Raw genomic sequence first — 13029 nt, forward strand, 5'->3', positions numbered from 1 at the left:
CTCTAATTAGTTATTGATATCATTTTGTGATCCTATAGTGTTTCTTAACGCTTAAAAGCTATTATTGAAGACATCAAAAGATTGGTAGCTTCTTTTGATCATATCTTTTGAATTCACGTTTATATATAAACAAATTTCCTGACTAATATTATTACTAGTGCCGAATGATTTTCATTTGTAGGATAGATCATTACCTATTGCGGTCTACAAAGCCTATTGCCTATTACTTTGATTATAAAAACTGATTGTGACCGTGATCAGTCTATCTAATTTATTTTCTAGTTTCATAACAAACAATAAAAAAGTTAAATTACATCATTGAACCAACGCAAAGTCGCGGGCTCAGCCCAACTGCTTCTGCTTGTCTGCTACGGAGCATCTTTTTTTTTCTGGGTAGATCAGACCGCCTTTAATTTTACACGTGGCGAAAACTATTGGTCACCTCAAAACACACGGTCGAACAGAACAGAACAGATCGTATTGGTCTCTCTCTGACTTGCGCGAGCTACAGAAAGCTAGAGAGAGAATAAAGCATGGCGGCTTCGAAGCTCCAAGCGCTGTGGAATCACCCGGCCGGGCCTAAAACCAGTGAGTCGCACTCGCTCTATCTTATTCTCCATATATTTTTATTCGAATTTTTGCATCTCTATATTTTCTTTTTCTTTTTTTAATTTTTACCGTCAAGCAAGATTTAGATCTTCTGCGTTGGATAGACTGAGCTGGTTCTCGTACCCTTTTTTTTCCTTGATCGTATATTGTTAATTACCTTTTGATAAAGACACACAATTTGAGCATTTTCCTACAAATTAGAAGTTGGAAATTTGGAAAAGCAGTTGGTGCTTTAGACCAATCTGTTCAAGTTTGAATTTTTGAATCGTTTCCGCTTATTCTTTGATCAAGTGCACTGAAAATTTGTTTTATTTTTTAAAAATTAAGGTGCTTTCAAACAATGTGATATTCTAAACCAATGATAAAATGTATTCAAACTCTAGGCCGTTGCACCAACTGTCATAATACCAACGGATGACTGGGTGTACTGGGCCGTATTCTCAGCACATTTGAAAATTTTCTCGTGTTCAAGAGGTAGGCAAGAGAACCCCAAAGATTTTTCTTATTGAATTGTTTGTTTTGTGGTATGACAAACGGATTATTTAGTATAATGCTAGTTGTTGTGAAGGATAGTGATATGTGGTAATTAATTTAACTAATGTCGTATTGCGGTTCACTTTTATTATAACACTTAAGTGTACTGAGCCGTGTTTCCGGCACATTGAAAAATTTCTCATGTTCAAGAGGTAGGCAAAAGCACCCCAAAGATTTTTCTTATTGAATTGTTCGTTTTGTGGTATGACACACGATTATTTAGTATAATGCTATTTGTTGTCAAGGATAGTGATATGTGTTAATTAAGTTAACTAATCTCGTATTGCAGTTCACTTTTGGGCTCCCACATTTAAATGGGGAATCAGCATAGCTAATGTTGCTGACTTCGCCAAACCACCAGAAAACCTTTCATATCCTCAGCAAATAGGTTCGTACATGTTGTTTCATGTTTTATAACCAAGTGGTGCTGTAAATGTATTCAATCTTTTCAAGATACAGATCGAGTCCCCTCAAATTAATATTTCCCGCTTTTGTTTTGTACCCAGCGGTTGCGTGCACTGGAGTTGTTTGGTCACGTTATAGCACTGTCATAACTCCGGTAAGTTGAACTAGTTGACCTAATGTTCCTACCCTAGAACATCAGAATATCGATGATAGTTGCTCGATTCAGGAAGTGTCAAACAGCTGTTTTTATGTGAGTCTTTTACATAACTCCGACAATTGTTGCATGGTTTATATGATGAATTCATATACGGCTTGTGCTTTTACTCTCAAATTTTGTAGATCATACGAACTAGGAACGTATCTCTTGTGGATTTGGCATGTACTCTGTGTGGTTTAATTTAGGTTTCCTTCACATGATTCATGTGTTAATTTGTAGTTGTGAACGTATTTTTACTTTCCGAGGAGAGAGAGGTTCGAGAATTAGATGTCAGGTTTCGTTAGGTGATAGACCTGCTTTCAGTAAACTTGTGAGTTCCAAAACCGTAGATACATAATATTCGTCACAAGAACAAAAGAGTCATGGATGTACTTTGATGTGGAAATAGAACATAAAAAGGTGCTTGGTTGTGGGTAACAGATGAGTGACAGTGCATGCATTAAGGATAATTCTGTTGGTTTTGTTCTTGATTTTGTGTATTGGAGCTTTCCCGAATGGATTTTCTGCTGGATTTTGAGTTTAGCGTTCTGTGATTCGTGATTGCAGAAGAACTGGAATCTTTTTAGTGTGAACGTAGCAATGGCAGGGACAGGCCTCTACCAACTCAGTCGTAAAATACGGTAAGTTCAATGTAATGTTATTGGCTTCGTTGAATATTTGCGCGCGTGTTCATCGTATGACACAATCTTCTACTTTCCAGGCATGACTATTTCTCCGAGAAAGAGGCAGCAGTTGCCGAAGAATGATGACGAAAATTGTGCCAACCGCATCCTGTCATGGCTGCCAAGGCTCATGTTGCCGCCTTCACTTCTCTTTGTATTGAATTTGATTTTTTACGCGCAAATGTTCGATTTGCCTTCTTCGAGGGATTTGGACAATATTTGTATTGAATTTGATTTTTTTACGGGCAAATGTACGATTTGCCTTCATAGAGAGATTTGGACAGTGGAGTTTGATGTGGGAAGGGGTATTTGTACCTCTGTGGACAGTTGAACAGCCAAAAATTCCCAAATTCACTAATAAATGTTACCTCCAAATCTCTTCGACAATATTTTGATTTGCAGTGCTTACGTCTAAATATAAGCATTTCATTATCCCTCCCCCATTTTCCCAGGTTCTACAGAATTTTCCGACCGGAAGGAAGAGAGCAGCTGTATGAAAATGATCGATCTCACACAATTTCACTGGAAAGTTAACTAATCGCATAGTGTATAATTGGAAAATCAAGCATGATGAAACTCAACATTTCCACCCATGCTGCATCTCGATGAATTTGCATGGACAATCGGCCTAATTAAAGCGTAGTAAGAACTACAACTTCATAAATGTTTAATAGATCAAAAGTCTACAACCTCAGTACAATTTCCAGTACATGTCCCATCTCAGAAGTAAACCAAAAAGGCCGGCTTAAAAAAAATTCAATCATTTTAATGTTGAAATTGTAAGATTTGCATCTTTAAACCAAATGGGTATAATTTGCAATCAGCTAAACAATGAAGACTAACAGAACACGCGAATGCCACTGAAACTCACTTACCGTATATGGCCGTAGGTAAAATATAAAGCCATAACGGAAAACTGAATTCAGAATTCGGCTTCAACAAATTAGCTGCTCCTTGTAAAGTTATGAGTGCCAGTTTTCGAAGACCTCCAATACGGGCTCAACTGAATACTTGAACCTACTGGCTGCAACTAACCATTTCTGGTTTGTTCAGCTTTCAGACCAGAATCGTTGTCGTTTTCATGCCCATCCGAGCCCAAACTTAACTCCAACGTTTCATTCAGATCTTGGCATACCACCTGATTATTCTCCTACGAATGAAAAAAAAAAAACACCAAATTATTGTTAATAACAAAATGAAATAAAACCCCTTTTGATTTACTATTAAAGTTCAGGTACCAATACGATTTCCACAAGTTCTTAACAGAGAAAGGCAATTAAATTAAATCCCTCCAAGTGATAAGTACAGTCCATTTATGGTTCCCTCACACACTAATGCATATAATAAGCATGTGTCTCCAGCATATAAAATCCTTGCTACATAAACGCAAAACAAGAAACGATAAAAAAAAAAAAAAAAAAAAAAAAAAAACACAAGCATAAAAAGGCACAAACGTTTCACCTGATTTTCTTCCATAGGAACATCATTAATATCGGGTTTTTCATCTAAACCCTGATTCTTGGGGGTTGCCTCTGTATCAACTGCATCATTATCGATAGTGTTACCTTCATCTTCAACCTGCTCTTCATCCTCATTTTGCTCTTCTTCTAGTAAAGCAATCTGCTTTGTCAAAAGAATGGAAGTTATCATTCAACAGAAAACCGCCACCAAAATCAAACAAGACACTTAAAGAAAGTCAAAACGATCCTACCGTTCCTACCCAATTAACCCCATCCCAATCATGGAAACCTATCTAGCGATGTTATGATGGTGACCTTGGGAATGCTTACAACTTAAAACACAATGAACTCAGTATCATTACTATCTTAGTGCCATCCTACCCATAATCCAATAAGAGAGTGTAAAATCATAGAGAACCTCTACATTGTTTTCAAATGTTATACGCTCTATATGCACCAGTAAAATAACTATTCCCAATATCACAAACTCAAATTTGACTACTTCATTGTAGTAGGAGTTAGGCCTTTAAATAACTAAAAGGCAGTTCCTTCTAACTATTTTCCTAAATACCTAGTGTAAGAAAACCATCTGTTTTCCCTTCAGCCATCCACCATAAGAACAAAAATTTTAGAGCCAGCTCAGTTTTTGAAACTGGTAATGTTTCTTCTAGTTGGAAATTGGTGACATGATCTTATTCTTATGACACGGCCAATGTACTAGGATGATGCTTGATTCAGTCATGCATACACTAGTGCAGGTTTTTGGAAAAACAAGAATGGCCGGGCACACCACAAACTTCATTGCTGCATTTACCAAGTTTTGTCACTACATACTTGCCAGTTGGCACTATGGATGAATGGCTGGAAACTCTTTCCAATAGAATAAAGTTCAGAGAAATACCAAAAGGAACCACAGAACGGAAAACGGTAACAAAGTAGTATATCACTGTCTAGAGTAATATGTCAATGTAACCCCAAAAGCTAACTCTTAATTACCAAGATTATATATCAACTCTGTGCGAACACTAGCTGAATTTTGTAATCACTACAAAATTCACTTCTCACCAACAAACAATCAGTTTACGATTAAATACAAAACTTTCCAATGTGCTAATCCTTTCTCGATCCTAAATGAATTATCGTGAGCCGAATGAAGTATGATTCACAACAGGATTAGAACTACTTATAAATCCAAAAACCAAACCACAATCCAATAACAACTCTATTGTATCCAAACTTCAACATAACAAACGATAACTCATAACTCAAATTCGAATTCTAGTAAAACTGACTACAAGGCATACATTTTTCGACTGCAGGACTTGCTACAAGCATTAATGCAAATCACGAGATCCTCACTTCACTCAGTCCACAAAGAAACTAAAAAGAAGCATAAACCCATAATTTCCATTGTTTTAAACACCTTCTTCCCCTAGATCCCTGAAACTAAACCCTAAATTACTATTAACCCAAAAAATATAGAGATTTCAACTCAATTACAAAAAACCCATAAAGCTTTCATTAAAAATATACAAAAATCAAACAACCCAGAACATCAATTAGACTTCAATCTAAGAATTCCAACAAAATCAATAAAAAAATATTCAATCAAACAAGCAAAATTGGGGCAAAATTACCGGAATGTATTTGAATTTTCGGCGGGGTGGCTCCTCGCTCGCTGCCAAAGCACCGTCGTCCTTGGCAGAAACCTTGTCCCTGTCCCCTCCATTGGCGACTGCGCCATTACTAATGGCAGTGTTTTGGCCTTGGGCAATCGGGGTCCACTTGAAAAGCAGGAGATGCGAGCCGTTATTACCGTTAGAGGAACCGTTAATCTGGTGAGAGTGATGGATGGAGGTGTGGTGGTTGGAGGGAGGAGCTACGTGGACCCACTTCTTCTTCCACTTCCTCACCGGCCCAGTGAACACCGTTGCCGGTCCGTGCCGGGTCGAGGTGCGCCCGAGTCGGGCCCCAACTCCCTCCATCTTGCTGACGGATCTCCGATTCTGCGTTGGCGACTCGCTAGACGTCTGATTCGGCTTTAAAAATTAAAGAAAAAAAAGAATTTTTAAGAATTTCTGTATGATTCTTTGTTTCTTTGCCTTCTCTCTCTGAAACAAAGACTTTCTCTCTCTAGATTTGCGTGGGGTGCGTTTTTGATTCGTATATATGGTTTCCGTGTTTGGGTTGGATTGGGTGGTCGTCGGGCACTGTTACTGTTTTGATGCTAAATCTGGGCCGTTTACGTGGATTCGTACTAGATTGGGGATTTTATTTTTCTTCTTATTCACATCTGGAAGCATAAAATAATCGACCCATATACGAAGAATTATTACTAACATTCTAAAAAATTAATTATGCATTTTAAATTTTTATATATAAAAGTAAAAATACTTTTATAGAGTGTACGATTAAATTTTTGAAGTATCATATCAATAATAGTTCCTTATATTTATTATTCAATCACAAATTGACGAGTGATTAATTTTTTTCATATGTAACCGCAGTATCACATAAGTAGACCGCGTACATTTGGTCCTTGTAGTAAATAGTGCAAAAGTAGAGCTAATGACTCCAAACAATGCATCCGTGAAAATACAAACTCGAGTTAGTGACTCTAAGAACCCCTTGGAGTTCTTATTTTCGAAAGTATGATACAATCTGCATATTCACAATTCATGAGATGTGCCTTGAAACTTGTAGTTCAAGACTCATGACTCTCAGTAATGTTATATCCATACCAAAAGACTCACTCCATCATGCATGAGAAACCATGTCAACTGAAGAAGTTATATAGAGAGTTAGAATTCGGGAACACATTTTTTTGACACATTCTTAAGGAACACTCCATAACTTTTTTCAACGTTCCTACAGTGTTTAAGACCTGGACATGGGCCATCTGAAGGATGATGAAGGACAAGATCGTGAAGAGTGGAAACGCACTTAGGCATCTGAGCTCATCGACCTTCCTTGTTTTTCAATTGTCACGCCCATCACCAACCGAAGGAGGGCCAAATGGCTCCTTTTAGCTATATAACCCTACAAGAAATTATATTTTAATAAATATGCTATATTTTATACCATCTCCAACCAAGGAGGCCAAATGACCATAGGTCAAACATAGCCATTTGACGAAAAACAATTTCCAACTGAGAGGGTTAAAGGGTCCAAACATAATTTATTATTTTAATTAAATTAAACTACCATATTAAAAATAAGATTTTCAAACATATTTTAAGTGCCACTTGTCCCAAATGAATAAGCCCCTGGATTTCTTATTTTTATATAATCTCAATAATTTTTTGGATAGGAGTTCATATACACGTATCGCTAACGTGAGTAACTCTTTAGATTTCTTATCCTCATGTAATCTAAATAATTTTTCGGATAGGATTTTGAGTGACACGTGTCGCTATAGTGAGCAACTCCAGATTTCTTATCTTTATGTAATCTTAATAATTTTTCGGATAGGATTTTGAGTATCATATGTCGAGATGTAATTGGTTGTGCAAATTTTAGATATGATTTTTATCTGCGTATCACTTTTTATCTTCAGCTTGTAATGTTGTAGGTATTTATAGGGAAAAAAAATTCGTCCAAAAAAAAAAAAAATCAAATTCTAACGATAACTTGACGACAGCACAACGTTAGCTATTGTCCTTTGGCTGGAAATGGCCAGCCCACTAGCCTGATTTGGGGGTTTGGGCCCACAATCCCTTTGGCCTAACCCTCGGTTGGGGACAATTTTCGTGTCATTCCGAGCTATTTTTAGCTCTATAACCCTTTGACCGAGTCGGTTGGAGATGGCCTTATGCACGAAGCCGCTCCAACTCTTCCAGTCCATTAGTTTGGCCAACTTCTTGAGCTTCTTCCTCACGAACTTGTTTTCCACTAGATAGCCGGTTCTCACTGCCTCATGCCTCTAATCCATGACCTCGGTTGGAATCCTTCTTCATCATGGTCGATGGGGCTCGTTACAAAATTTCGAATTCTTAAACAGAACAATAACAACTTTCAAGAGAAAACATGCTTGAACAAAAACCAAAGTGGCATCATATTTACTGTACTCCCATCACACATATCAGCAGAGAATTATGCAAATTTGAGGTTCGGTTACCCAAATCCCTTGAACATTTAGATTGCGAACCCCTGAACCAAACAATTACAGGCCAAATTAAAGCATACCAAGGGCAATTAAATCACAACAATGATCATCAACATTCAAGGGAAGAAAAACAGACATGCTGTGAACCGAAATTCCTATGCAAAATTCCAAGCAACCCACATTTTCTTGGCCAGATTCAAGAGCTTTCAAAGAAACAAATAAATTGGGTGCAAGAACCAAACAATCCATCTCGGCTAAGGGCTTCACAACAGTTTGAACACGAAATATAAGAGAACGGACATAATATGGTTTTTTTTTTTTTTTTGTCAAACATAATATGGTTCTATTAGCTAAATTATAAATTGAGTACACCTCAAGACTTTAACTTTGTAAGAAGATGGAAAAAAAACATCCCACATTTACTAAGAAGATGGACACACTATACTAAGAAGACGGACACACTTAGTAAGTGATTGACTTTAACTTCCAATTGAACTGCAAAGTACATTTTGAAATTGAAAATTTTGATAAATCATCATAAACATGGGAACAAATTTATCTTACAATTTATTTAAAAAATAAATAAATATTTATGGGTATTTTACATACATTTTCTCTAATCAAAACCGAGATGGGTATTTACAATTAGGACCGTAGCACCAAAATTATACTCTCAAATTTAATACAACAAAAATAAATCAAGACAAAACGACAGCTATAGCTCTTGAAACGCCGCAGTCAACCGCCCAATTGTCAAGCCATTCTTACCAGCAAAATCATCTCTGCAATAGTAAGACTTCGTAGGCAAGGCCTCAAACCCCATTGATCTCTGAACACCACCAAATCCATGGTTGGATTCCAATGTCGCATTCGCGGCGGCTGATGATGCTACTGCATTTGTTGTGCGCTTGTAGGATCCAAACCATTTGGCCTGCATGTACCCGTTTCGCCGCCATGGCGGCATTGACATGTCCACGCTCTTCATAGATTGTTTGATCGCCGTGCACATTAGCCTCACGATTTTCTTCAGCTCATCGACTTCTCCGACGAATGTGTTTGGAAAGACGTCAAGGAGTGATGTGTAACGTGTCGTGGGACGAGCAATTTCGAACTCTCTAACAAGGAATAGTTCGACAATGTAACGAGTTCCTTTGAGGTTGACATCGACAAACTCGTAGTCCCCTGCTGGAAACCGGCTCGATTTCACCCACTTTGATTTGCAAAGGCCTGCACCAATTGGATGAATAATGTAATTAGATATCAATCTCAGTAGTTCTCAATGTAACGAGTTCCTTTTTTCTTTCAAATTTTGGGAACCAAAACATAAATAACACTACTAAGTTAAGAACTTCACTCACCAGCATCAAAACCCTTCTGGCGCAAGTGAGTCATCAACCTCCTTTTGAACGCCGGAGACGAATTGTCGTCCCCGATGCCCGCCAATGCAACCTCCACCTCAGTAACAATCTTCTTCTTCAACCCGTCACTTTTTACATCAAACAAACTCTCCATAGAATTCTTGGTCTCCGAATCCGACCAATCACCGGCCTCCGATTTCTCATCGACTAAGTGTTCCTTCTCGTTCCGGACAACGTCTTGGTCGTCACCCCGTTCTTCGAAATCCCCTCCCTCGATGAAGGACTTGACAAGATCAGACAAATCCGCAAAACTCTCCCCCGCCGCGGAGTACTCGCTCCCGCTGCTCTCGCACAGCCTCACCCGCGCCACCTCATCGAACGCCGCCGCCACTCTCTGAAACCTCACCGCTCCCATTCTAATTATTTTCTACCAACCGTGTTCTTCAACTTGGTCGGAGAAATGATTGGAGTGAATGACACAAACGGGTGTTTTTTAAAGAGATAGAGAGAGAAGTGTTGTCATGGTTTGTTCATGGTGTGGTGTTTACATAAAAGACAGAAGTCGAGAGAGAGAGAGAAGGAAGATGATGACACGATGTGAAGACCTAATCGCCGCTGCGCATTATTTATAGGGAAGGTTGAGTTCAATGAGTTATATTGAACCTGCTCGTTTTGACGTCTTGGTTCCGTTTGCTGTATTTCGTTTGTTGTGTACGCCGTAGTTCGTATGGGCTCGTTTGGATGTGATTTTAAAATGTTTAAAAGCACTTTTGGTTAAATTGATTTTGAGTTCCAAAAGCACTTTAAGTGCTTTTTGAAAGAAGCACATAAACATGAAGCATTTAAAGTGCTTTTCCACGATCTACTTTGATTTTTTCTAAGAATTGATGTCAAAAACATTTTCACCAAAAGTGTTTTTAGTCATTTTAAAAGCACATTCAAACGAATCATATAACTCGTAGATAATAATGTAATCAATATTTTGGGGATTAAGTCACGCTTGATTTAAATTTGCATTAAACTTTCCTTAATTATAATTAGGAGATAAGGATGACCAACAATGAAACTGCAATTACCAAATAAGTGATGGAGTGATCATAGTTTATTCTGTATGCTTCATAGTTTATTCTGTATGTTCACTCCATGAAATATTTGTCTCAATTTAGTTCTCGTTTTTTATTTTTCTGTTCAACAAAGATCTCCGAAAACACAATCCAAAAAAGATTAGTATCAATCTTCAGTTTATTTGTTTTGCGATTCAATTTTGATTTCCTGGCAATATTTAGTTCATGGTTAGCTTAAAAATATAAGTTTTGCTAACAAAAACTAGTTCGACACGGTTAGTTATCCAAACTAACATATGCAATATGCAGAGGAAGGAAGGTAGAATATGCTTCTATTCTTCTTCTTCCTTTCCCTCCATCGTGGTTTGTTCCTTCTTCTACAATTAGAATATGCTTCTATTTTGAAAGTTTCAAACTTCATATTTTTTAAGTTGATATACTAATTTAGGAATTGCATAGGTGTTCACGTGTATGGATTGGTGACTTGAGTGAGTTTTTAACGCAATGTGGCAAGTTTGGCACTCATTGGCCTGCGCATACTCTCTAACGTGCCAAATACGTCGTCGTTTCTTTTTTTTTTTTTTTCAAAAAGAAGATTAACAGGTGACTTTTCTACTGTAGTTCATTCATTCGAGGTCAGAAAGATTTACAGAGGCATTTCAACCTCCTCCACCACTATCTTGTTATGATTTATATGCGTTAAGAATCGAACTCAAGTTGTACCGTATAAGATACCAACATAGAATTCATCATTAACTATTGAACCACCCGTGTGGTACGTCATCGTTCATCTTGAATGTGGCAAATCAAAGCTGATAATCATTACTAATGTCCAGGTTCAATGAACAGAAATGTGTCCACATGCATTGAATATAAAATTTTCGTCTTGTTCTAAACCAATGTCATTGCAAAGTTACACTAGTTAATCATGAAAACCGTGACCGTGTTAAAATATTTAACAGCTAAAGTAATCACAAGAAACTCAAATACATTCTAGCCGCCAGAGTGGATACAACTAAAAAGGCAAATTTTTGAATTTTTGACAGTACATGCATATGCGTGTGGATGGTTAATAGAGTGCAGTATAGTGTTCAAGTTCACTAGATTTTTCATCGTATTATTGTGGAATATTATTTTTGAACTTAGTATTTTAAGTTAATAACGAAATTTTATTATTTTTGAACTTATTCAATAAAAATACGTAATTATTGTGGAATATTATCATTGATGGCATAACAAATGTCCAATTTAGCGAGAGTGAGGTACTGAAGGCTGGCAACAATACTACAATCTGTTGCATCAGAGAGAGGAGCACCGTTGTACGTTGAGAGATTTGAGCCGCACGCAAGAGATGTGGGATACAGGTTGGTGTCTTGTAGTGCAAGTAAGCGGATCTAAGATTTATTTAGTTTGAATCATTATAGTATACAATATTATAAATAGAAGTCTTTCTCGTAATGTTAAAGAAATATTATTAATTGTATTCATCTCAACTTAGTTTGAGGAGATTTCGTGTCCAATTAGAAGTTTCATATCTTACCGTAGTTAGTTAGCTAAACATGTTACATAGTTTATCGTGGCAATATAGATGTGTGGTAAAAGTGCTTGTCAAGATCTGTCGCTTGTCGCCATCAGTCAATTTTGTCATCCATTTTTGGCCAACTGAAAAGGGAACATTGTCTGCTTGATATCGCCCGATCGAGTACTTCCAATTGGTCCTATACATATCAAGCTTCATGGAAATTTGTTTCATTCTCTTTGAACGGATGTAAATAAAAGCATATTACATCAGCTCTGGTATAAGTCCTAATGCATGTCTAAGATCATGTATACGACTGCTTTTTGAGCTAGATACATTGATTAATCATGCATGTTGCCCTAATCCATTTTGTTAATCGTTGATTTAACAAAGCTAAAAGGGATCATTATATATAAAGGTGACCCAATTCTTTGCCATTAGTGGGAAGCATATGATAGTGACTCTGAACCTGTATATAAGAGAAATGCTAAGTAAATGATCTCAAAGTGGAATTTTTTATGGACTATTTGGCTCTTTAGTGTCTTGCAGTTTAACGTCAATTTCTTTATCAACATTGTATTAAAAACATGAGATAACATAAAATCCATGAAAAGTCTTACTGTTGAGAGAATCTCCTTATATAAATCGGATACTTTCCTTTTCATCCCCATATATATTAGCCTTTTCTATGTATACTAATCTAGACGTCTGATTAAAATAATTTTAAGGTTCGGGCTTAGATTAATTGGTCACTTAATATTTTGCCTGAATCAGATTCCGATGGATCATTGTCCGAAAATAGTTTCGTATTAGGAACACCTTCTCATGATGAGGGAGGAGGGGGAGGCGGAGGGGGAGGGGGAGGGTTAATGCTTAAGGAATAATCTCGCTTCATCTTAGTGGTCGAGCATCACATCGGTGCAGTAGTTTAAGATAAGAGATTTCATGCAGGGTAGGTAAAATGCTTTTAATCGCGAGTATAAAAGAGTTTTATAATTTAAGTGACTGAGAATAATATTCTTAAATATGACCGCCTGTATTCAATTATCTCTCATTAATAACAAGATAAACAATAATTTATACACCTTTAATTTTC

At 37.1% G+C, this 13029-nt stretch overlaps 3 protein-coding genes across 3 annotated transcripts; 1 reads left to right on the forward strand and 2 right to left on the reverse strand.

Moving 5' to 3' along the window:
- The first annotated feature begins 431 nt into the window (after positions 1-431).
- Positions 432-2816, forward strand: LOC103945968 (mitochondrial pyruvate carrier 4). The gene is made up of 5 exons (XM_009356601.3): positions 432-588; positions 1433-1531; positions 1650-1702; positions 2312-2385; positions 2466-2816. The coding sequence occupies exons 1-5, from the start codon at positions 534-536 to the stop codon at positions 2509-2511; spliced, it is 327 nt and encodes a 108-aa protein (XP_009354876.1). The 5' UTR covers positions 432-533; the 3' UTR covers positions 2512-2816.
- Positions 2817-3067: 251 nt separating this feature from the next.
- LOC103945887 lies at positions 3068-6044 on the reverse strand. Its single transcript, XM_009356511.3, has 3 exons — positions 5525-6044; positions 3889-4047; positions 3068-3577 (listed from the first exon to the last, which is right to left on the reverse strand). Exons 1-3 carry the CDS (start codon positions 5870-5872, stop codon positions 3458-3460), a joined length of 627 nt encoding a protein of 208 aa, XP_009354786.1. The 5' UTR covers positions 5873-6044; the 3' UTR covers positions 3068-3457.
- A 2494-nt stretch (positions 6045-8538) lies between these two features.
- Positions 8539-9922, reverse strand: LOC103945794. The gene is made up of 2 exons (XM_009356407.3): positions 9351-9922; positions 8539-9219 (listed from the first exon to the last, which is right to left on the reverse strand). Exons 1-2 carry the CDS (start codon positions 9763-9765, stop codon positions 8708-8710), a joined length of 927 nt encoding a protein of 308 aa, XP_009354682.2. The 5' UTR covers positions 9766-9922; the 3' UTR covers positions 8539-8707.
- Positions 9923-13029: the final 3107 nt, after the last annotated feature.

This window comes from the organism of the source record quoted next, unplaced genomic scaffold, assembly GCF_019419815.1.
Source record: "Pyrus x bretschneideri cultivar Hongxiangsu unplaced genomic scaffold, Pyrus_bretschneideri_v1 Contig19, whole genome shotgun sequence".
NCBI classification, from domain to species: domain Eukaryota; kingdom Viridiplantae; phylum Streptophyta; class Magnoliopsida; order Rosales; family Rosaceae; genus Pyrus; species Pyrus x bretschneideri.